Below are 25461 nucleotides of genomic sequence, written 5' to 3'. Positions count from 1 at the left end.
GCAACACATTAACATGGCTTTACCGTTACAAATAACAATGTCTTTTATATAGGTGTTGCTTCGAAAAGCATATAATTAAAAGGCATTATTATTCACCATGCCAATAGCTTAAAATCTCGCTGTTGCGAGACCTATTGCCTTGCATATGCTTGTTTAGTTACTAACGGGTCTATGGGGGGACCCAGTCCACATAAAAGTCCTGGGCAGAGTGTGCACAAGAGCTCATGTCACACATTACACTTCCAGAGTCCTGCTTCCATAGCAAGGTAAGGTGGTAAAAGGAATTCTGAGCAAGCACCATTTTAATATTTTAATGCAGCCAGTTCGCCAACTAAAGGAGTTTTGATATTCGGCCAAGGAAGTCTACTCTCTTAGATAGTTGTTCTTCGGAAATCCAAGTAATATGTCAAAGCTGTCTGTGACAGGGCTCCCACGAGGAAGGCACGCAGAGGGTGACGTTTTCTGGGTCCCTATAGGTCGTTTGTTGAACCGAGGAAGAGTGAGACGATGCTTCGGCAGCCTGCCCGGGAGCGCAGCACCAACCTTGAATTATTAATGAAAAGGTCCAGGGGAGGAGGGAGGGGTTTGCCGCGGTGCTATAAAAGCTGGGGGAGGCGCCTGTTTGCGCAGTTCTCTCCGGAGTCTCAGTGACTCAGACAGGAAGCCAGGGGAGCCGAGTCACTGCAACCTTCACTGTCCGACCTGCCCGCCCAGACAGACACCCACCGCTACCATGCGCCTCCCGGGGTCACCGCTGCCAACCCTGCTGCTGCTGCTCTCCACAGCCGCCCTCCGCTGCCTGAGCGCCACAACCGACGAAGCAGGTATATCTATACACGATGCCGCCTCTTCTCTTGCCGAGGGTGAGGGCAGGGGTACCGCCGCGCCCCCTTCCCCACTTAACCCTCATCGCCTGGTATAATGGGGGCGGGAACAAGGGGACCGCGCTGCGCTTCCTGTGTCACTCTACATGTGAGCAAGGTGTGCGAGCTGACCGTACCACCGGGGTAGCAGCGTCCTGGCACTTCACAGGGAGAGCGATGAAATAATCATGCCACCTCACATCCGACCCATACCACTTCACCTCCGACGCGTACCAACTCACCTCCGACCCGTACCACCTCACATCCGACCCGTACCACCTCACATCCGACCTGTACCACCTCACAACCTGTACCACCTCGCATCCGACCTGTACCACCTCGTATCCGACCCGTACCACTTCACATCGAAGAGGGCACGAGAGGAACTGTGGAACTTCACAGGAGGACAGACAGCAATATAATCACCTCGCCGTGCCGCATATAAAAGAGGCATACGTGGCAGATGACATGGAGGAGAGAAGAAACAGCCAAAAGAGACGCTTGCCAAAGACAGGGGACAGGTCCTCTGAGGTCAAAGGGCGAGAGGTAACAGCCGAAACATGGCCCTTCATAGAGAGTAGTAGCTGTGAAACTATCTCAGGTCACAGGAAGAGAGGTTACAAACAAAACTAGGCGCTGTACAGTACAGAAAAACCAGGGATGGTTGCAATTATGTCGAGGCGCTGGGAGACACTCTAAAACCAAGATTAGGCACTTCACAGAGTGAAGAAAGTATCTCTCCAAGTCTGGTAGGTCACAGAGGGAGAGCTAACAGCATAACCCTCGCACTAGGCCCACTCCAACCTGTACATGCATATCACATATCACTCGCATACATTTTTTAAAGGTTTGCCAGACCGATGTCTTGTTTCTCGAGGTAAATGTTGGTCGCAGGTAATCCTTTTAACATGTATAAAATACTTGCATCCTTTTATATGCATCACAGTATCCCGTCATAAATCAATCTGACAGGCCACCAATCAACGGTATGGAGTTATAAATTACCTTTGACAAGGGCATGAATCATAAGCTTGACAGGTCATAAATCAATCCGCTGACAGGTGGTAAATCATTTGCTAGGCTCATAAATCGTGTGTGGCCACTCATAAATCACCCATGGATGACAATCCTAAATCTTCTCTGACACATCACAATCACTTTCTGTTATCGGTTTGTCATATTTGTGACACCTTTTTTGATTGTGTATGCCATCATACATGCCGTTTTATGGGGTCATAAAATTCCTTGTTAGTTTTCTTCCGATTGCGTGGTGGGATGGGCTCTTACTGAAGTTAGGCCCCAAAGCGCTACCTTGCCTGTCCAGTTTGTCTGTCCATTTCGTGCCCTGGCTTCCGGCGGTCTAGGCTGCGAGTGCTGTGCTCCACTTTCTTCTCCCCTTTGGCCTTCTCACTCTGCCGGAAGACATCCCCAGGTAAGTGGCCCTCCTCCTGCGCACAGCCCTGCCAGTGTGCCTCTTTATCCAACAAATGTGCCCCTTTTCATCCGCTTCCCCTGCTGTCAGCACTGCAACAATGCTGATTCTGCTCAGTGTAGGTGGGTGGGCCTCGAACTGTAGATCTGTGCACTGACTCTGCTATTGAAAATAGCCTGTGCAGGGGAGCGTGGTGTTTATAGCCCTGCATTGTCCCCTTCCAACATGTGGCAGCGTCCCCCCATTGAGGGGTTCAAAACCTCACCTGGCCAGCTACTCGCCGGGTATTTTTGCGCCAGCTTTGGCGTAAAGCCCTGACCTGGGGAGGGAGTGGTGGTGGCCGAAAGAAGCCTGTGCAGGGGCAGCGCAGTGTTTATAGCTCCCCAATGTCCCTGTCCAGCATGTTGCGGTGTCCCCCCCCATTGGGGGGGTTCAAAATATCACCTGGCCTGGTATTTTTGTGCCAACTTTGGCACGCAGCATTGGCCTGGGTAGGGGGTTGGGACTGATCCCCCCCCCTTGTTATTAGACACACGACGGTGGCCCATACCAGTGTTTTTGGGTCCACTGCGGTCGTTATGGCGCCAGTCTCCTTCAGGGGCAGCCTCTACTAAAAGATGGCTCTTCACCTACAAGGGAGGCCTAGATACAACTGTACCAGGTGATAGGCTGTGCTTTAAATGGCCTGGTACTGAGTACCTACACTTTTTGATTTTGAGAAGGATGGTACCTGCACTACCTTTAATTTGAGCGTACCTGCACTTCTCAGAAACAAGCCGGTACTCTGATACAGAGTACCTGCAATTCTATTTTTCCATTTCAGGCACTGATCATGGGCATAGAGGTAGCTGTTAAAAATGGCACTTCAGGTAGGTGGGCACACAGATGCCAACATTAGTGAATAGAAAAGAGGGAGATTTTGAAGAATCAAGGAAATGTAATTTGCCTGTGAAAATTTAATTGAACCATAACGAGTTTAAATCGGATGGAAGTTAAAATTTAGCCATTTTTGCCTTGCAAATTCGAAGACTATTGCATTCATCGGGGTTTGGGCACGTATGTTACTGGCATCAATGAATCTAGAGCACTCTAGAGAAGTGGCAAGAATGTAACTATGTCACGGGCAGCAGGGGCAACGCGTTTACAATGATACCCCTATCTGGTGTTGCAGCTGCCCACGGCCCGCGGCGGGCAGCTCACCAACAAGTGTCCCGGTGCCAGGCCCGGCCACCGCGGCTCTCCCGATACACGTTCTGCAGGTTCAAGCCCTTCCGCTCGTTGGGAGGCGCCACGGCGCCCATTTCTCAGTCTAGCGCTCGCAGTTTTAACCCATTCAGATGATCAGCAACTCTCACACCCTCCCCCGTTGTGACATGGGAAAGTTTGGTGCTGGCAGTTGGCTTGAGAGGAAGGGACTTCAACCCTAGAAGAGGTGGGTGAGGGCGGCACAAAGGAGTTCAGGCGCAGCGTGGTCTATTTAGATGCAAAAGGCACGGAATGTGTTACTTTATATGCACATTGCATGAGGGCCCCCCAAAATCCTAGAACTCACACTGTGGTGTGTGTGTGGGGGGGGGGGAGGAGAGGTCTTCAGTGAAATAGGGGGCAACAACGAAACGCTTGAATCTCATAAGTAAATGGGGCATAAACAGTGCTTGAAATGGACAAGTAATAGAAGTGCAGGTACCCAGTACCATAGTACCTACTTGTTTGTGAGAAGTGCCGGTACTCTCCAATGAAAAGTATTACGTTTTTCTTCAGAAGTGTGGGTACTCTCCCTCTCCCCCAAAAAAAGTGCCGGTACTACGTACCGGCGCATTTAAAGCACTGGACATAAATGAACTAAAATATATTGCATTGGCACTGGTGAAAGAAAGATACAAGGAGGCAACACATAAAGGATGGTACCCCGGGGGGACACGGAAAGCTCACGTCGCTGCTATACCAGGCATCTACAGAACACTTATGAACGAAGGCACCTTTGCAGCAGCTGTATATCCATGCAGGAAGGGGCAAGCAATACAACGGGAAGTCTTCCAGGTGTCGTGAACCAACAGCGAAGACTCGTCGAAGGGTAAAGAGGGCACCCATAGAGCCAGCGCACGTCAGTGGGACTTGGAAGGGAGGGAGAAATAACCCGTGCCACTTGGCAGCGGCAGAGCCTGGTCTCACGAGGGTAACTCTCAGACAGCTCTCGGGATCACAGCGCGCGCCACTGCTCTCTTCTCAGCTGATGCCGGCTGCCGCGCGCGCGCCGCCCTCTGCAGAGTGTGAGGAGGGCAGACCGAGAACCCCGCCGACTGCAAACAACTCCAACCTATTATCCTTTCCCGGATCTACTTTCCGTCCTGTGGCTTGCTCGTGTTTCCGAGGACCGGGCCATTTTGTCCTTGGAATGCGCTGCGACCTTGCAGCATGTCCGCATTGTGCTGTGGTTTCCGAGAATTAATCGAGATGCGCCCCCCTAGTCACACTCTGGCTCACTTAAAACATGTATGACGTTCATTCCACCTCGTGTTCTGATGTTGTTGAAGGTCACCTCTGAGGATTAAGTGTATCGGGCCCGCCCCGGTGTCAGCCCCGGATAAATTAAAAATTGACTTTAAATCCGGCCTTTATTGGATTTTATATTGATATACAGGGAACATATTGATCAGTTTATCAGCTACGACACTTTGACAATGATTGTTAAGGCGATTAATGTAATTCATGCCAGTGAGGTAGCTCCCGTTTACATTTCGTCCTTAATTTGCCACTCTCAGAATGTTAGCTTTTCCCAATATTCTGTCGTTCTGTTGTTTTTTTCATGTAAAATATTAATCTGTGAGCAGCTTTTTATGTGTGAGTTCAGGTTCTGGGAGTTTATTACAGGCCATGATTGGTGTCTCCGGGGTTGAGTCTGAAGGCAGCGCGAACATCTCATAGTTCCTGTCCATCAGTAATAAAGGTTCAAAATACGTGCCCATCCAATCCTTGGCATCTGAACAGAGTAATGGGGGCATGTGCCATTTGAAAGTGAAGGGGCCTTAAAGTTGTTGAAATATATTGACTATGAAAGTAAAAGAAAATTAAGTACTTACAGGTTAATATGTGGAGGATGCCGAAGTGAAGAAACTGTTAGGAAATAGGTGCAGAAGGAGAAAGTGAAAATAGGGTCTGGGTGAGGAAAGCAATGAAGTGTCAAATATGCAGATGGAGGAGTTCAGAAAGATTTGCTTTGAAAAAGGCGGTGAGTGTCTTACAGAGAGGCCAAGGAGGAAGGTGGTGTGAAGGCAGCACAGGAGTGATTGGGACACTCGAAGACCCATAGCAGCAGGCTCTCCAAGAGGCACTCAAATACTACTCAGGGTGTAGGCATACTGTGTGAGGGACAGGATTTTAGTTTGCATGCTTTAAGCCATGCAGCTGATTACATAGAAAACCGCTCTTGGAAAGAATGCCCTCGCTCTTCGTTGACCACCCTCCACCTTTAGACCTCCTGAACTTTTCCATTCCCCTTAAAGCCTTGGGTCACCCAGCCCCTCTCTGTTTCCATCTCATTCCTTGCACTTTGTCCTTCTCACACACATGCACGCCATCGAAGTCCGTCTCTCGTTTCCTTATCTCTCTGCTCGTCTGTTTGGCTTTCTTTTCCATCTTTCGCAATTTTGCGGCTTTGCCCACTTGTTGTGACTGTGGCCATATGAGAGCCCCTAGATTTCATACCATTGTTTTTTTTGTGTGTGTGTTTCTAATCACCAAAGTCCTTGTGCTTCGAGTTCGAGTGCGTCTGTAACCGAGCCCTAGGCAACCATTTTGAGGCTTATATATAGATTTTCTTTTTTTTTTGTAGGGGGGCAAAGGAACCAGATCACCTACAGATGGTAGTTTGCGAGGACATTGGTCTAAGTATATCATATTATCTTTTCCTCAAAGCAGTTTGAGTCAAATGCTTTTAGGAAAGGTATAACGCATGCCAAATTTTTCCTTTGTATATTCTTTGTATGTATGTACATGTGACCAGTTGGTGATAGTCTGCTTGGCACCTGTGCTGGATCACTTTGCCTTTGAGCATATCTAGGTTCCCCGATTTAAAATGACACAAAATATTTTCCATTGATCATTGCTTATGTACTAACTGGGGCCAGACATTTCTAATTGTAGCGCTGATAGAGAAGGCTTGAGCATTGTCACTGATCTAATGAAACCCAACAGAGCAGCAGAGTGCCTTACCCTCTCTCCTTCTGGCTGGTGTAAGCTTGGCCTGTCCATCATCAACAGCCGCCGGTTGACTGTGACAGTCATTCAGATTCTCACTGTTGCACAAGTATGTGGTGATTGCACCAGTGCAGAATCAGATGTGTCCATGTGGAGACGTTCTGTGGCTACACAGACTCTACATACCTGCGGCCCTGCAGTGGATAACCCTGGGCATTGTCTGTGTTTGTTGGGAGCACTGGCTCGAGCTCCGCCTCAGTGTCTTCCTATGGACAGATGGGGTGGAATGCAGGCTGTTGATGTATGGTGCAGGTTTAGCCGTTTCATCAAAGTGCAGCGTGGGGAATGAAGTTGAGTAACAGTGGGTGGGTGGGTAGTGGTCTTTGTTGCATCTCAATCGAGTCCTCCCACATGCAAAACATCAGCAAATTCTCTCACATTTCAAATACTGAATCTAAAACCTGCAGTAATTTAATGGTGTCCTCAGAGTGGTAACTCTTAAGACATCTTTGGGTGTTAAGTGGCCCCCATATTGCAATAGTGCATTCAGTTTAAAGAGATAGAGTGAGTTGATATTGTCATATGCTATTCTGAATGATCGAATGAGGGGTTTGTAAAGTGGAGGACTCACCCCTTCAGGGGTATCCCCGTGCTAGCAGCGAAACATAAAAACAAAGAGGTGGAAAGCTAGTCAGCCTAAAAGTGTTTGGTTTTCAGTAGTTTTCTGAATTTAGGCAAGTCAGGACACACACATAACACAAAGGGGAGTTTGTTCCAGAGGCGCGGGGCTACGTAGGCAAAGGCTATGCCACCCGCACAGAGCTTGTTAATCCGGGGTACCACAAGCCAAGCCTTTCCACTAGAACGTAACTGTCTGTTGGAATGATAGGGGACAAGACTAATGGTCATGTACCTGGGTCCACTGTCATTAAGAGTTTTTTTAATCAAACAACACATTTTAAACTTGATTCGACTCCGACTAGGAAGCCAATGTAGGCTTTTTAGTAATGGCCAGGAAGGAGTTCTGGGTGGTTCATTTAAAGCCAGTCCACCTGCCGTATTCTGCAATACCTGGAACCTATTTAGTGTCCCCTCGTTCGCGGCACCCAAAGGTGCATTAAAATAGTCCATTCTACTAACTGCCTAGGCTTGGAGCAGGGTCTTGCATGCCGATAGGGGTAGAAGATTGAATACTCTCCGTAGGAGTTTTAGTAAAACCCGAACCGCTAGCTCTGCTCTGCCGACCTCGCCCTCGCCACCGCCCCCCACATCCGAAGAGCGACCAGCGGCGGCAGATTGTTCTCCCACCTCGCCGCTAAGACCTGGAACACCCTACCCATCTTCCTACGGCAGACCCAGGACCTACTAACCTTCAGGAGGCTTCTCAAGACCTGGCTATTCGAGCAGTAGCAGCACCCCCCCTCCCAGTGCCTTGAGACCCTCACGGGTGAGTAGTGCACTTTACAAATGTATTGATTGACTGATAGATTGAGTAAACCAAAATGGTCACGCCTGCCACTTGCTCCTTCATAGCTAGAGAAGGGTCCAAATGCACGCCTACCTTTTTAGCCTTGTTGGTAGGAACAGGAGCAGGGCCTAATTTTGCCTGCCACTACTCTGGGGACCAGAGAAGTTGAGCTTTGCCAAAGAGGAGGACTTCGGTTTTGTTGCCATTCAATTGGAGAAATTTCTTTTACATTAAGTTGGAGATTGCACGCATGCCCTCTGCAAACTTCTGCTTTGTAACATCCGAGTTGTTTTCAAATGGAAACAAGAGCTGCGTGTCATCTGCATATGAAACAGGGACAATGCTGTGATCTCTGATGATCTTTGCCAGGGGAGCCATGTATATATTAAATAATGTGAGACTAAGGCAAGAACCCTGTGGCCCCCTTTTATTCAGAGGTTTCGCTCAGGAGTGAAAATTCCTCAGGTTCACAGTTTGAGTGCGTTGTCCAGGAAGCTGGAAAGCCACTGAAAGGCAGCCCCCCCCAAACGCCAATTTTCATTAATCTTTGTAGCTGTCTATGATGTGCTACAGTGTCAAAAGCTGTGGATAAATCCAGCAGCACTAGGGCTATAGCTTAGTCCTTATCTCGGGCCAGCTTAATAGCGACTGTGACATCAAGCAGGGCCGTTTCGGGCGAAAGCCGAATTGTGAGGGATCCAAGCATGGCTGAGCTTCCATGAATTTCATGAGCTGCGCATTGATATGTCCCTCCATAAGTTTGCTCATAGGAGGAAGGAGAAAGGTAGGGCAATAGTTGGACAGTTCTGAAGGTGCTAAGTTGCTTTTTTAAAATAATTGGTAACATTTGTGCAGCTTTCCACGCCCGGGGTACTGTGGACTCACTCAGTGAATAATTAATAAGTGAGCCAATGGGAGAGGCAAGAGGCCACACCGATAAGGCAAACCATTTTGCTGGCATTATACCACTGGGAGAACCTGCTTTTGCTGCTTTTTCAGCAATTCTTCTACTTTGGAGTCCTGTAGGGGAGGAAAACAGGCCAGCACGTTTCCTGCTCTGGACTCTATATGGGGTACAGTGAGAATGTCACTGACGCCTAGCCTACTAGGAAAAGTACCATAGATTTTTTCCAACCTCGTCAACAAATAATTAAAAAAGATTGCCGCATAAGGTCTGGGAGGCAGGGATACGATTATTGCAGGCCTCAGGAGAAGTAAAAGATTTGAGAATAGTGTATAGCTGTTTCCTTGAGTTCCCAGCTTCAGTTAATTGCGCCAGGGTGTATTTTTTTTTTTTGGATACATATTGGATGCTGCCTTGAAAATTTGTTGAAATAAAAAAAAAAGATTTCTTTCTCTGACTGGAGATCAGACTTACGCCAGGTTCTTTCTAATTTTTTACAGAGCGATTTTTCTCTACATAATTTATGGGAGAACCACAATGCCTGTTTCCTTTCCGATTTCTGAAAGGACCAATTGTATCCTTGCACGTCCATCATCCAGTGGTGCTGTTACCATCTTGGAATTGTAAAATACCCAATAAGGTGTTATGGTGTCCTTGTGTTGGAAAATACTTTGCAAATTTCGTAAATAATAAGGTGTTTGATGTCATGCTTGGAATAGAAGTAGTGCTGTGTAAAAGTTCAGACAATTTATTTTTTGTTGCTATATCTCAGCGAGCTCTTAGAAGAGGTCTGAAGGATATCAAGTCGATCAAACTGGGCAGAATAATGATTTATGATGCCATTTTTAAAAGTGTATCATGGTTCACCCTTGTTCCCTGCATAGTTTGCCGCGAATAAATGAATTAAAGCACTGTCTCCAGTCCTCCAAAGCCTCCTGCTTTTAATAAAGTGAACTAACCCACCATTCCCTCTACCCAGTTTCTGCTAATCAGTCCACTTAACCAGCATGTCTCAATATGTGTCGTGTGTCATGGTATGTGTTACCTTTGGGTTCCTTGCTTATCCATCAATCCATGGTGTGTGTCTCTCTCTCTCTCTCTCTCTCTCGGGGTGTAACAAGAGATTTAGATGTTTGTAATTGTGTATTCCAGTTTGTGAAACTTGCCCACTGTTTTTATCCGATCTGCTGTGATTTGCTACTTTTTTTGCTTTGTTTAGGTTTGAACAGTAGTGTTTCAAGCTTTCAATCTGCGGTGCCTCCTTTTCCTTTTTTCCTCTCTTGTCTTTGTTGGTTCGACTTTTTTCCCTTTCCCTCTCTCTTCCCTTTACTCGCTTCTTTCTTTATGCGTTTTTCTCACCCACACACTCCCTCCCTTTGCTTTGTTTTACACAATTAAAGGATAATCTGTGACCTACACGCAGTACCAGAATTATATTCAGATGGTGTGATTTGTGACTCAGCAGAAATTCCGCGACTTAATACGTTTTTTTCCCTGGCAGTACTTCTAGTCCTATCGGATTCAGCAGTATTACTGCTTGCTTTCCCAAAGAGAACATTCCATTGTGGAAACCGGTTTGTACAGCATTTTTCTTTCAAGCTCTTTTTCAAAAGCCGATGCAACAATAAAGCATGAAGCAGAAGCTGATCACACAAAGTTTGGTCCTTTTCAGAATAAATACCTAAATATGTGTAAGTAGTTGTTACACATGTTTTTAATTTAATAGAACACATGGTAACTGAAGATGGAATCTACATTTTAGCTGATAACAAATCTCTCCCGCAAGCCATCAACATCTTCCTCAATGTTTTCATTGGCCCTCATCTTGCACATGTGGGTTCATGCTCTGCACCGCTTAGTGTCTATTTGTATGCAATTTAAAACTTTAAAGCAACATATTTTTATCTCAGAATTGGCGGAGGGCACAGCCTGGAAACTGAGCAATCACTGCCTGCGCTGTGCTGACTGCTGCTCATGCATCCACATGGAGAGATGTTGAGATAAAAGTAAGTGCTCTTGATGTGCAATCCCATAAAAACAGGTGCACTGCTGTGCCCTATGTGAGGGCACACATTCATGATATTCCGTATATCTAATCACAGTTCTATGATCAGACACAGCTGTTCCGTGCATGAGGGCACACATACATGATACGCCCTGTGTCTGATCATAGTTTACTATCAGACACAGCTGTGCCCTGCGGGAGGGCACTAATTTGTGATACCCTTCAAATATAAATATAAATGTAAATGTAGGATACTTGTAAAGCGCACAGCTGCCCATCACCTGGGGCGTCCCGGCACTGTATAACGCTGTGGAACCCTTCCTGGCTCTCCCTGTGAGATGCCCCTCCTGGGCACCCCCAAGGTGAAGCCAGGCATCCCAGTGTTGACGGGGCCGTTGTGGAGATTAAGCAAGCTATTGCCCAGAGTTGCAGCGTGGGACCCGATGATTAGAGTAGGCGCCGAGGCGAGAATTATCGAGTCCGCAGACAAATGAGCCCAAGACCCTGCCGCGTCGGGAATTGAACCCTGGTCCCGGACCCGACCTCTGCATCAGAGTCTGCCGCTCTAACCATTGAGCCACACTCCTCCACCTGATATGATTATAGACTACGATCCGACACAGTTGTGCCCTGAGCAAGGGCACACATTCATATTATCCTTCATATCTGATCATTGTCTCCTTTGATTAGACACAGCTGTGCCCTTCACGAGGGCACTCATTCATGATATGCCACATGTCTGATCACAGTTGCCTACAATAAGACACAATGGGCCCCGCACTAGCACACATTCATGATACTCTTCATATCTGATCATAGTCTACAATCAGACACAGCTGTGGCCTGCACGAGGGCACTCATTCATGATACGCCCCATGTCTGGTCATAGTTGTCTACGATAAGACACAGCTGTGCCCTGTGCGAGGGCACACATTCATGATACCCTTCATATCTGATCATAGTCTACAATCAGACACAGCTGTGGCCTGCACGAGGGCACTCATTCATGATACCTCCTGTCTGATCATAGTTGTCAACGATAAGACACAGCTGTGCCCTGTGCGAGAGCACACATTCATGATACCCTTCATATCTGATCATAGTCTATGATCAGACACAGCTGTGGCCTGCACAAGGGTACTCATTCATGATACATCCTATGTCTGATCATAGTTGTCTACGATCAGACACAGCTGCACCCTTCCCGAAAGCACACATTCATGATACGCCCCATAATAGTCTTCTTTGATTAGACACAGCTGTGCCGTGCTTGAGGGCACACATTCATGATACGTCCCATATCTGATCATAGTCCTCTTTGATTAGACACAACTGTGCCCTGTGTAAGGGCACACACATATGATACGCCCCATATCTGATCATTATCTACGATCAGACACAGCCGTGTCCTGCGCGAGGGGATATATTTATGATACACCCCGCATCTGATCATAGTCTATGCATAGTCAGACACAGCAGTGCCCTGCATGAGAGCACACATTCACGATACTCTCCATATCTGATCATAGAACATCCTTCGTACGGGCAATGGTAGCACCCAGTTTGAGGTAGGGTGAAGCCAAGAGATGAAGAAACAGGATTTATTCACAGGGCTGGCCTGAACTCACGCTTGTTCTACTTGGCTTTGGTAGGGCAAACGTACCACCACCCATCCAGTCACCTGCGTCCTTAATTTCCTAGTGCACCCCCACACACACAACACCCAGCTGATCCTCTCCCTCACCAACGACCCCACCATAGCCAACCTCCAGGAAGGAATGAAAGACGTCGCAGAATGGATGAAGATCAGCAGCCTGAAATTAACTCAGACAAGACGGAAGGCCTCCTCCTAGGACCATTTCCCTCTGCCTGGGACAACTCCTGGTGGCCACCTGCCCTGGGCAGCGCACCCAAGCCAACGGACCACGCACGCAACCTGGGTTTCATCCTGGACTCATCCCTCACCATGACCAAGCAAGTGAACGCCGTCTCATCAGCCTGCTTCAACACCATGCGCATGCTCCGAAAGATCTTCCGATGGATCCCCACCAAAACCAGGAAGACGGTCACCCAGACCCTCGTCACCAGCCGTCTGGACCACGGGAACACCCTCTACGCCGGAACCACAGCCAAACTCCAGAAAAGACTACAGCGCATTCAGAACGCCGCGGCACGACTCATCCTGGACATCCCTCACCGCAGCCACATCTCCGCCCACCTGTCAAACCTGCACTGGCTCCCCGTCAACAAGAGGATCATGTTTAGACTCCTCACCCACGCACACAAGGCCCTCCACGACATGGGCCCGAAGTACCTCAACGGCCGCCTCACCTTGCCAGCTCTACTCCGCCAGCCTCGCCCTCGCCACCGTCCCACGCGTTTGGAAATCCACCATCGGAGGCAGATCCTTCTCCTACCTGGCAGCCAAGACATGGAACTCCCCCCACCCCCACTCACCTACGGCTGACCCTGGACCATCTCTCCTTCAGGAAACAACTCAAAACCTGGCTGTTCGAGCAGCAGCGACCACCCCTCCCCCCCTTCGTCAGCGCCTTGAGACCCTTATGGGCGAGTAGCGCGCTATACAAATTTTATGATTGATTGCTTGATTGATTGCTTTTCAATACTGGTTAGAGGCGGCAGACCCGAGAGCAGAGGATGGCCCGGGACCAGGGTTCGATTCCCGGCGCGGCAGGTTTCTGGACCAGGGTCAGCGGACTCGATAATTCTCTCGCCTCGGTGCCCACTCTGATCAGCGATCACACTCGGCAACTCTGGGCATTAGCTTGCCTCATCTTCACTAACGGCCCCACCAGACCGCCGGGGATGCCTGGTCTCACCCTGGAGATACCCATTAAGGGACCATCTCTCAGGGAAGCCAGGAAGGGTTTCGCAGCGGTCGAAGCGCCTTGGGACCCTCCGGGTAAGTAGTGCGCTATATAAATGCCTATACATATAAATGCCTATACATACATTTACATGGAAGTAACACAAAGAAAAATAAATATTAAAAAACAGTAAATAAACAATATTTATATCGCGTAAATACGTAGCTCTCAGTGGTGCTCTGCTGATACAGTTCTTCTGCTGATGAGGACGCATACTTGGAGTTTTAAGAATTGGTGGGCAGGGTGAGAGCTAATGGCGTAACTATTCTGGCATTACTGAGAGATTTAGCAAATCATTTTAAGGGTGCCGCAAAAATGTTCAACACAAACCGGGACAATAGTGAAAACCTAGAATTGAACATTTACTGCCATTGCGGAGAGTAACCGACATTAAGTTACTGGGATGCAGTGGCAAACATGATGTTTTGGTCTCGAATGACACCGATGCACACAAAGGTCTTGCATGCGTGCAGTGCTTCAGTTATATAGCATTACATTCCTGCCTTTATTTTCCAAGAGCCCACCCCAACATCTCGGCTCCGCAAATGTGTGGCAAAATGTAGTAAGGTTGTTTAACTCGTTCCACTAACTTCCAAGTGGCCCCTATTTTGAGTTTATTAATCACCTCCCTGCCCGTGGTGAGGAGATGTATGCTCACTCTTTCTTTTTAAGTGTTATTGCGAATATATAGAATCGCAATAAAACACACAGTCACCGCTGTGACCCCCATGCTCACAAATAGTATCGCAAATGTAATGTTTATATGCACACGTGTGATATGACTACTTTGTGTTCACGCGCACACGTACAAACATACGCACAATAACACCAGCCACTGTGACCAGTAATTGCCCCAACACACTCATTATCACAATTGTATGATGTAAATAGGAAAATAATAATAATCGAATGATCTCACACCCTCTTATGAGCATGAATCTAAGGCAGAGCAAACGTGTTCTGCTGCGTGCAGGATGTGGTATTATTGAAGGATGTGGTCGCAAGGGGGGATTCACGATATGTATTTTGGCAAAGCCATCAGGTCATTGTAAGTTTACCCTCCTGGGCTTCCGTAGCGCCCCTTGGCTCCTTTTTGATGTCTCCGGGAAAGCATTGAGAAAACACTCTTCATCTTCAGTATTTACAGTTAACAGCGGTGTTATTGCAGAGGCGCGCACGTTATATAATCGCAGCATGGCGCTCCAGCGTCGGTGCTCATTGGCTGACTAGAAAGGGCTATTGTTTAGGGCCGCTCGTTGAACTGCGGTGTTTTGAGCCTGTCTTCTCGGCTGATCTTATCATCTTACACCAAACAAAGGCTTGTTTTTGAAATATTATACCTCCCGCTGTGTACATTGTTGTAGCACACAAGAGCATGATTTTGCTCTCTGCTTGACACTCGCCTCTCTTCACTTCGAAAGAATAGCGTGACCTGGGCAAGTGAAGAACCCAACCTTTACTGAACTGAAATGTCACTATTTAAAAGAACAGCTTAACATTATTTGTATAGGCAGGTAAGACAAGTGGACTTTGATTTTCTAAATCTATTTAATGTAAAAAGTGAGTGATCATAGCTGCCAAGGTTTCAGATTGCTATGTGTGACATTTTCATAATTTCAGTGTAATTATGAGTGACATTTCAACAACTGAGTGACACTGTCTCCCGACCAAAATCAAGCAATTTAGACAATTACGATTTACCACCCTTTAACAGTGACCCACAAGTCTCCATACCCACTCTCTCTGTCACGCTTTTGTTTTGTTTTTTAGAGCTACTCATACCAGTGAAGGGTGTCGGAGAACTTTACATCACACAGAGACAATGAGTCATATGTGTGTGAGGTCGTGTATAGGAAATGTTACATAAGAGGTGTAGGAAAGGAGTCATAGGTCATTTATACTGGGTATAGTATAAGAGTGCTTGATCGGGAGAAGCAGAATCTAAGAATTTAAAATGTGCCACCATGGTTGGGGGTTCTCTTTACTAATAAGAAGTGATTTCTACCCATATGAACCCTTTTTGCAATATTGGGAAGAAATCAACTCTTAAACCTATTCCTTGCAGTTTGCATGTAGCTGTTTGATAACAGTTTATAGCTCACGGTGCTACATTAGGATTTTAATTTATACATTTCAACTATTAAAAGAATCTCTCCAACAAAAGCAGTAAGGCATTGACTTATTTAAATTATATGCATTTCTGTGAGCTGCAGGGTGCTCAAGCTTTGCAGCAATGCCAGAAACCAGTCCTAGGAAGCTTGTTTCCGGTCCAGGGAAGGCATGACTTGGTCGTTCGGGCTGGGCTGTTCCCATGAGGCACAGGGTCAGACTGATTTGCATATTGCCATGTCTGAACTGGGGTGGCAGAGTGGGCTAAAGAACGGTGATGGATTAAACCCAGATCTGTTGACTGGGTGTGAGTGTTTTATTGGTTCAGATGCTCCGTTCATCACCACCCCCTTTTGTACCGCTTTGTTCGCCATAAGTTGGCAGGGTATGCTCAGACGTGAGCCCCTTGCTCACTTTGCCACTGGATTCAAGCAAGCCTGGCTGAGGACAGCTTAAATGCCAGAAACCAGTCTCTAGGAAGCTTGTTTCCGGTCCAGGGAAGGCATGGCTTGGCAGTTCGGGCTGGACTGTTCCTATGAGGCACAGGGTCAGACTGATTTGCATATGGCCATGTCTGAAATGGGGTGGCAGATTGGGCTAAAGAACGGTGATGGATTAAACCCAGATCTGTTGACTGGGTTTGAGTGTTTGATTGGTTCAGATGCTCCGTCCATCACCACCCCCTTTTGTACCTCAAGCTTTGCAGCAGGCATATTAACACTCTTTGTAAAATTTCCACTAGACAAAACTCTGTCGATCCCCAGACGGTCCATTAATCACCAGAGTTACTGTTTTCTTGAGATTTGTATTGTTGCTTGAAACTTGCTTGGGACAAGGAACCTGTCAGGTGTCATTGGAATGTGGCAGATATATCAGTGAGCGTGGGATATTGGCTGACATGAGGTCAGTGGCCCTCACCAAGGCCAGCAAATGTGTAAAAGGAGGTGGGTACATTACCACCAATCCGCAAGAAGACCAGGGTGGCCTGCAGGGATGAGTCTGCAAGGCGTCGGTTAAAACTCTGGTCAAATCAAATGGTGCAATCAGGTGAGCACAGAACAGCTGTGCACACTGGTCATGTGTGACAACGCCTGTGTTCAAACCTGCTGCCATCTTTACCAAACCTTGCTCCATTTGTGTAATTTGGAAAGGGTACTATGTAAGAAAGTGGCTCTGTATATACTGCACCAAAGTAAGGTTCAGTGTGCACAGAGTCCACAGTCCCATTAGGTATGGCAGAGGCTAAAGTTAGATATAACCTTACTCTCAAAAGTGGTAGGTTGGTCGAGCAGTAAGGCAGTATCAGAGGACAGTGTAAAGCATTTGTTGTACACGCTCAGTAACCAAATGGTCTCACACACTCAAGAACTGAACTCTAGGCCAATTGTTTTGTATATAAAATATATAGTTGTTTATTTTAGAACCACAAGTAGGTACCATAAACACTCTCTCAGAATGAGATTTTACAATTGAATACTTTCAAATAGCAGTTGACTTTTAAATGCAATAGTTACAGTTATTGCAATATGCAACAGAAGTTGAACGCAAAATAACATTGAGCTCAATGGGAAGTTTTAAGTAAATGCAATAAAATCACTTTACAAATGTTTTTCTGACTCAGGGCTGGATCCTGGATTCTTTCCTGTAAACAGTTCAAAGAAATCGTTTTTGTTTCACAGGCGATTTTTAACCCCTTGCGTGCGGGGCGTATTTTCCGCCTGTGCTGACTCCGCCTTGCGCGGGCGGAGTCATGACGGAACGGTTCCGTCATCAGCACAGCTCAACCGATGCTGATGACGGAACCGTTCCGTCATCAGCCTGGAAGGAGTTAAGGTATATTTGTATGTTTTGAAAATCAACACTTGGAAGAAATTTTGGTGAAAACCAAGCAATTTAGTCCTCTGAAGCAAAATCAAGTTAACAGTAAGTTACAGTATTAATTACTTTTCAGGTTCAGTGCTGGGCTCAAAGATACAGCACTGGGGTCTCTCCTGGTAACAGGTGTGTATTTTCGTTTTCGTTGCTCGGCTGATTTTTAGTGAATATTTTAAAGTTGCAAAACTCAACACTTAGAAGAAATTCTGAGTGAAACCCAGCCAATGTTACCCTATGGAGAAACGTTATCAGTCTTTGGGTAAGTACTCAGCTGGCACAGTTAAGGTTCTGGGGGTAGACTCAGGGGTTCCCCAGGGTCAGGTAAGTACAGTTGTTACACCCTCAGCAGCACCAGGGAAGCCGGCTGCAGAGTGAGTAGGCCCAATGTTTTCCTATGGAGCATAGGGGGCCTTGGTTGGTGGCTGCTAGCAGGCAGCCCCACGCGGCTGTGGGAGCTGAGCTCCTGTTCACTTACACATGGCAAGTGGGGAAGTAGGGTAGGACAGATGCTGCACTCCCAGCGTTACTCAGGCGGCTGGGTGCAGGGTGCTTTTGGGCCGATGGGCGCCCAATGTATTTCAATGGGAAAGCAGGATGTTGAACAAAGGCTGCAGACTCGGGTACGGAGATTCTTCAGGTGCGACCACCACTTCGAGAGGTAAGTTGGGAAGCCATAGGTTCGGTTGCCACCCAGGAGTTGGGCACAGGGGGCCGTGGGGGCGCTGGGTGCAGGGGTGTCTGGAAATCTTACCCTCAGCTGGTTGCGGTTGGAGGGATCCCTGGTTGTGAGGCTGCAGGCGTCGTCAGGAGCATCAAAGAGGGTCCTTGGGCAATGGATTCCAGGTCACAATTGCCGGGGGACGTCCTTGTGGTCTTTTTTTCAATCAGGAACAGGCCAGGCTTGGCGGGTGCAGAGTGTGCTGGATTTGCGGTTCCTGGCTAGCACCAGGGGTTGTTGCTGTTTGAGCAGAACCACTGCTCGTGGGAGTCCCAGTCTTTAGATGAGCAGGGCAGTCAGGTCCTCTGGGGTTTTCAAGGTTGCTGACCACTGGAGACACCGGGGTTTAGCAGGAGCAGGTTCAAGGATCAACAGGCCGGTAGGGCTGGGGCCAAGTCAGTTGGTGTTGTCCTCTTGTTAGCAGCTGCATGGCAGGTCTTCTTTCTTTTTGCTCTTCTTCTTGTTTCAAAATTGGGATCTGAGGAAGGAATGTTTAGGGTGCCCCTAAATACTAAGTTTAGGGGCGTTACAGTTAGGGCAAGGGCAGGGACCAATGGGCCCCTGTCCTGGGGTGAGTACACCCCCTATCCTGCCACTCTCCAGTGGGAGGGGGGCAGGAGCCTAGCTCTGATTGGGTAGGGCTCCCCATTCTCAAAATGGTGAGAGCCCGGAGTTGTGCTTTACCTCGCCTCCCCCTTCCCCTTCTTTTTCCTGCCTGTCTTCCTGCCAGAGTGGGGGTCAGAACTGATGGGGTCTAGTTGCTGAGTATAGCAAGTGGCCTGTAGAAGCTCAGAAAGGTGGCATGCCTTTGAAGTTCCCCCTGCCCATCCTGGGGGAAGAGACCTAGCACCTCATCCCAGGATGTGCATTGTTGCTGCCCCAGGAGAGCGGATATCTCTCTACTCAGGGGTCCAACAACATGTCTGCTGTGTGGCAGCTTAGGCAGCCACTCAGTCAGGACGCTGGTTGTGGGTTAGTTTCAGGGGGCAACTCTAAGTTGCCCTCTGTAGTGCATTGTACATTAAACCCCACACTGAGTTCAGTGTGGGTTTAATGTGCTGAAAGGTTTGATACCAAATTTCTCAGTCATCAGTGTAGCCATCATGATGCTGAGGAGTTTGTGATGACGACCTTCCAGCACCATATACTATTAAATGGCAGCATTGCACTTACAGTGCCCAGGAATGGACCTGGGTATGGTAGGGGTACAGGGATCATGCACCTGTACCCACAACACTGGCATAGGGCACCCAGCTAGAGGGGTGACTAAGGTATGCCAGGGCAGTGTTTTGAGGGCATGGCACACAGGGATGTGTGCCATGTCGACTCTTTGTTTTGTTCTGCCCCCAGACTGCAAAGGCAGTGTGTGTGTGTCAGGACACAGGGCATCTAAGGGTGGCACAATAAGTGCTGCAGCCTTTACGGCCTTCTCAGGTCACAGTGCCCTGGGTACCTAAGGTACCATTTACCAGAGGCTGACGTGGCCAGAGATGCCAATTGGGTTTATGCTGTTGTACAGTTTTTAGATAAGGAATACGGGCCCTGGGTTCCTCATTGGGAGGGACCCAGGGCACACTGAGGAAAAGTGGATCAGACGTCAGGCAAAAAGTGGGGGGTTACTGCAACAGAAATCCACTTTCCTACACACTAGAGTTGTTTAAATGACATGACCCTGTGCCCTGCAGTGCGCTTGTTGCTGTGATTAACCCCTTTGGGTCTGTACCCAAGGAGGCAGACTCTAACTGCATCTTCAGTTTTCAGATCAATGCTGTTTCCCCTGCTACCGACCATGCCCAGTTCCCTCCCATCTTCTCAAAGAATGCCCTACTGACCAATGCTCCATCCATCTACCAATTGCAGCGCCTCCGATCAGCCTATACTTAAAGCGGGTCGAGCCCTTGCACTCTTTGTGTCCATCTGGACGCGGAGAGGCTAAGTAAGTAAGGGTGACTTTACTGTTGGGTCTCACAGCTCGGACCTCCTCCTCCTTCTTTCTCCCTTTCACTGAACTGCTGCTCTACAAACACACACTAATCTCAAAGGCTCCCCTACTGCTGATCGATGCACCATCCGTCTGCCAGTGCCCCTCCCCCGTCTGAGGCCCTATGAACCTATATGCATACAGCGGTGTGTCAAAAGTGTCCCTCTCTACCATCACTGCAGCCCTGCCATGTATCGCGCAACAAGCATTAGACTAACGCATTTCAGTGTGGTTATCCTCATCACCACACTGAAATGGAAAGTCACGCATAAATTAATAGTGCAGCCTCGGCTGTGAAGCACCAATTATCAATGCAGACTGAAAGTAAAGTTGAATCTAGCAGCAGTGCACCATGCACAGCGCTGCATCTGGCAGGCTTGGGGACTGGGTAGCTGCAGAGCAACAATGTAACCATATTACCCGCTCAGCATTCCTGATAGATGACATCAGCGAGCGTGCCGTTGCGAGCGGCTGGTTGTAGGAGGGAGGCTGCACTGGTAATGGCAGGCAGAGCTGAACTCTGAGGTAAGTTTTGAAATAAATTAAAATGCAGATACCTGCGACCGCCCGGAGCTGACTCAGACCGCGGCTGCCGATAGAACTCTCATTTATTGCTGAGAGTCACTTTGAATCAGGTCCGGACGGATGACGTATGCCACGGTAGTCGTTGTGGCCCTGAGGCAAGCTGTAAATAATTGCTGCACTACTCTCACCTTGCAAAGTGGGCCTATGCTTGCAGCGAGTCGAGCCCCTGCACCCTTTGTGTCCATCTGAACGCAGAGAGGCTAAGTAAGTGAGGGTGACTGTACTGTCGGGCCTCACAGCTTGGACCCCCTCCTTTTTTCTCCCTTTCACTGAACTGCTGCTCTCCAAACACACACGAATCTCAAAGGCTCCCATACTGTTGATCGATGCACCAGCCATCTGCCAGCACCCCTCCCCTCCTGTCACGGGCCCTATGAGCCTATGTGCATACAGCGGTGGGTCAAAAGTGCCCCTCTCTGCCATCCCTCCTGCTTGGTGTTCTTCCCTATTACATCAAATTACACTGCGATCACTTGAAAAGCAGTTACTTACTCACTTTCCGAGGCGAGAGTAGCGCAGCAATTGGATAGGGCCCGCATCCTGGCCACAACGACTCCCGTGGCAAACGTCATCCGTCCGGGCATGATTCAAAGTGACTCTCAGCAACAAATGAGAGTTCCATTGGCCGCCGCTGTCCGCGATCAGCTCTAGGCGGTCGCGGGTATCTGCATTTTCATTTATTTCAAAATTTACCACAGAGTTGAGTTCTGCCTGCCATTGCCAGTGCAGCCTCCCCCCACAACAACCCACTCGCGACAGCGCCCTCACTGATGTCAACTATCAGGAATGTCGCGCGGGTAATATTGTTACATTTTTGCTCTGCAGCTAGCCTTTCCCCAAGCCTGCCAGAAGCATGGCGCACTGCTGCTAAATTCAACGCTACTTTCAGTCTGCATAGATTATTGGTTCTTGACAACTGAGGCGGCACTATTCATTTGTACGTGACTTTTCCATTTAATTGCGATGATGCTGATCACCACACTGAAATGCGTTAGTCTGACTCTTGTTGCGTGATACTTGGCAGTGCTAAGTGACCCGTAATTCAGACAACACAACAGTGGCGCATTATAATTTTAATTTTCCAGAGCATGGAAAATTTCGAAGTAAAATTATAATCTCTCCTACTGAAGAACAAACAAATTACCCACCTTTTGGAGGAGAAATGTGTATATTGATAGAGGGTTCGGGTCACAAAGTAAAGAAAACGAGTGAACATAAACCAACAGGCTTATAAACTCTCACCACAGAAGTTCACACATTTCAGGTTTCAAATCTGTAAACCTGCCCCTGTTGCTGCTTTCCTCACAGAACTCTGGAAATGTGAATTCCCTTTTCACTTGCAAGCATATAGCCACAAATGAGCTTACTAACATTCTTACCCTTTCTATCAGCATGGTGAAAATATTTTCCTGTGGAGAAATCCTTTCCTATACATGTAAGTATATTTTTCAGGGTATCCCTCAACCCCCCTTTTCCCAGAAAAATGTTTCGCCCCTATCTTTACTAGGATGAAATCTCTGACTGTTTATAGGGTAGTAAAAGGCCAACAGCGCTTTGTGAAAACTCAATTACCACTTACTTTCCACAGGAGTAGGTTTTCCATACAGAAACCTATTGTGTGAGTAATTCAATTTATGAACGTACAACTAACACTTCTGAATTTGAAAAGTAGGTTTTTACTTTAGTAAATAAATACATTTGTGCATGTAAGGTAGATTTAATACAATAGCTTCAAGAATGAGTACCCACAGATTTTCTCCTATCATTTCTTTCTTTTTGGAGATTTACGAAAACCCATAGAACTATGCACAGAAATCAGTACAAGTAGGAGATTCACATGTATATTTCTCCTGTCCTCCATTACTCCTGCGTCTGCGCCTTACCATTTGATTTTCTGCAAATAGGTGCTAATGAGTGAGCTGTGTTATCTGTTCATTTTCTATTCATTTCTAAACTTCTTTACTGGACCATAATGATTGGTGATGACCTGATTATGTCATTTTGGTTTATCCTGTTTTTTTCTAGTTTATCAAGTCATCCTTTGTCTGTTGCGATTCTGTGTTTTTTTGATTTTTAGTCTGGTCCGCGTATTTCTGTGTTTCTTTCAAAGCTCTGAAACCAATTCCATTCAGTAGAAATAACTATCTAGTCCAGTACTTGTATAATGAGCACACTGAGGACTGACCCTACTTGTGTGAATGAATGGTGGACCTTTGGTGGAGGATTTAGTTACAGGCCCAATAGTACGAAGTCACAATAGTTCATGCTTGACACTTTACCAAACAGGGTGGACCAGGCTGCCTTGTTTCATGTGAGTGTGCTAAATGTTTTTCCTTTCATTAGCAAAGCTCCTTATTTGCATTCTTTGTTAAGCTTGCAGTTTCTTTTGACTGCCTGCACTCAGGCGTAGATTTCTAGCATATTGTAAAGTAATATACCCTACATAGTGAGATAATACATATTCCAGATTAAAAATTAAGTATTTTTCTCTGTAAGTGTTCTATGCACAATGGGGCCATTCACTAACCCATTTAGGAGTATGTAGGACAGCACTTAAGGAGTAATGCTTCAGATACTTATAAATGGCTTTCTGAATTGTCCCCAAAATGTTGAATTCCCAATTAGTAAAAGCTAGCAGAGGGAAAAGTCCTTTCTATTTGTACTAATTGCATATTGTTAGAAATTGAGTTCCTGGTTGACTGGGGTTGAATAATATTCTCGGACCTATTCTGAGCTCAATTTTGTGTTAATTGCATTATTGCCAGTGGTAGATGCATATTTACCACTACTGATAATCAACTTCCCAAAAGTTTGACTGTCTACAGGGAATGCACAAAGCCCAGCTGTCACCCTCCCAGATGTGTATTGTAGACAGGATGCAGGTACATAGCCTTAGGAGCATGAAAATGCCAACTTTCTAAAAGTGGCATTTTCAAAATTGTAAAGATAAATCTGACTTTACCTTTTATTAGGATTTATCATAGCAATTCCAAAGTTATAATAAACATGACAGACTTACTTCTTCTCAATTAGGAATTACAGTTTATTAAAAAATAATAAGCAATCCTTAATGTTAACCTATGAGAGGGGTAGGCCTCAGTTACAATCAAATTAGAGAGTGTTTCACTACCTAGACTTGCAAAACTTAAAAGTACATGCCTTTTACTTACACAGCACCCTGCCCTATGGGTTGCAAAGGGTCTACCTTAGGGAAACTTGTATGTAGTAAAATGGGAGTTTAAGACTTCACAAGAGGTTTTAAATACCACGTCGACATGGCAGTGTTAACTGTACACACAGGCTCTGCAATGGCAGGCCTGAGACATGTTTAAAGGATTATTTAAAGTGTGTAGCACAATCAGTACTACAGGCCCACTGGTAGCATTTAATTTACAGTCCCTGGGTATATTGTATACCACTCGACAAGGGACTTACAAGTTGTTGTAAAGTGCCCTGTTGGGATGGTCATCCCCTGCCTTTTTGCTGCTAGATGTTGTGGTAATTGATCTGCAAGTGTGCAGGGTCCTGCTAACCAGGCCCAGCACAAGTGCTCTTTCCCTTAAGCTGAAAATGTGAATTGGGACACCCAATTGGCAAGTACCTTTACACCCATGTAAGGCCCTAGTATATGCTAATGGTGGTACCCAGATCTTTTGACTGGGGGAGAATGTTTGCATTGTCAGCATTCTGGCCATCATTTGTTTGTTGTAACACTTTTCGCCCTAAGTGGGATGGGTATGCCCAGAAGTGGGTCCATTGCTCACTGTGCCACTGGATTCAAGCTAGCCTGGCCGAAGAAAGGTGATATACCCTAAAACAGGTCCCAGGATGCTGGTTTTCAGTCCAGGAAGGACCTGGCTTGGCAGTTCGGGCTGGACTGTTCCCATGAGGCACACGGTCAAGACTGATTTGCATATGGCTGGGTCTAAACTGGGGAGGCATGGTGAGCAAAAGAACAATGGATTTAACCCCGATCTTTTAACTGGGGGAGAATATTTGCATTGTCAGCATTCCGTCCATCATTTGTTTGCTGCAACATCAATGGTACCCAGGGCAGTGGTACCTACAGCAGGAATGTAAAAGGGTGACCTGAGTAAAACCGAAGTCTTTAGGTCTGCCATGTCAGCCATGCACAAGGCGCTTGCTGCTCAAGTTCGACCCCGCACACACCATGTGTGACAGCCACTTCACTGCATGTAAGCAGTCCTCTTATAGCCCAGGAGGCAGGGTGTATTATATTATATGTGCAGGAATATATATGTAAACATGTATTGCCCTGTGGTAGCATTCTAAATGCAATTCTACTGCAAGTGACCAGTGATCCAACGGATAATATGGGCTGGCATATGGGCAATACCAATATGAACAGCTCCCTGATGGCCTGGCTGATTTCTTTCATGTTTGGTGTCAAACACCATGCTTTTTAACCCCCACAC

At 47.1% G+C, this 25461-nt stretch overlaps 1 protein-coding gene across 1 annotated transcript in view; it reads left to right on the top strand.

The window, feature by feature from the left end:
• The first annotated feature begins 632 nt into the window (after positions 1 to 632).
• EMB (embigin) overlaps positions 633 to 25461 on the top strand; it is a 115077-nt gene continuing 90248 nt past the window's right edge. Inside the window, exon 1 of the mRNA XM_086960611.1 lies at positions 633 to 824. Coding sequence (XP_086816737.1) covers positions 734 to 824 — 91 coding nt within the window. The 5' untranslated portion in view covers positions 633 to 733. The remainder of the gene's footprint in view (positions 825 to 25461) is intronic.

Source organism: Lissotriton vulgaris, chromosome 3_1 (assembly GCF_964263255.1).
Source record: "Lissotriton vulgaris chromosome 3_1, aLisVul1.2, whole genome shotgun sequence".
NCBI classification, from domain to species: Eukaryota; Metazoa; Chordata; class Amphibia; order Caudata; family Salamandridae; genus Lissotriton; species Lissotriton vulgaris.
This window is presented reverse-complemented; position numbering and strand designations above follow the sequence as displayed.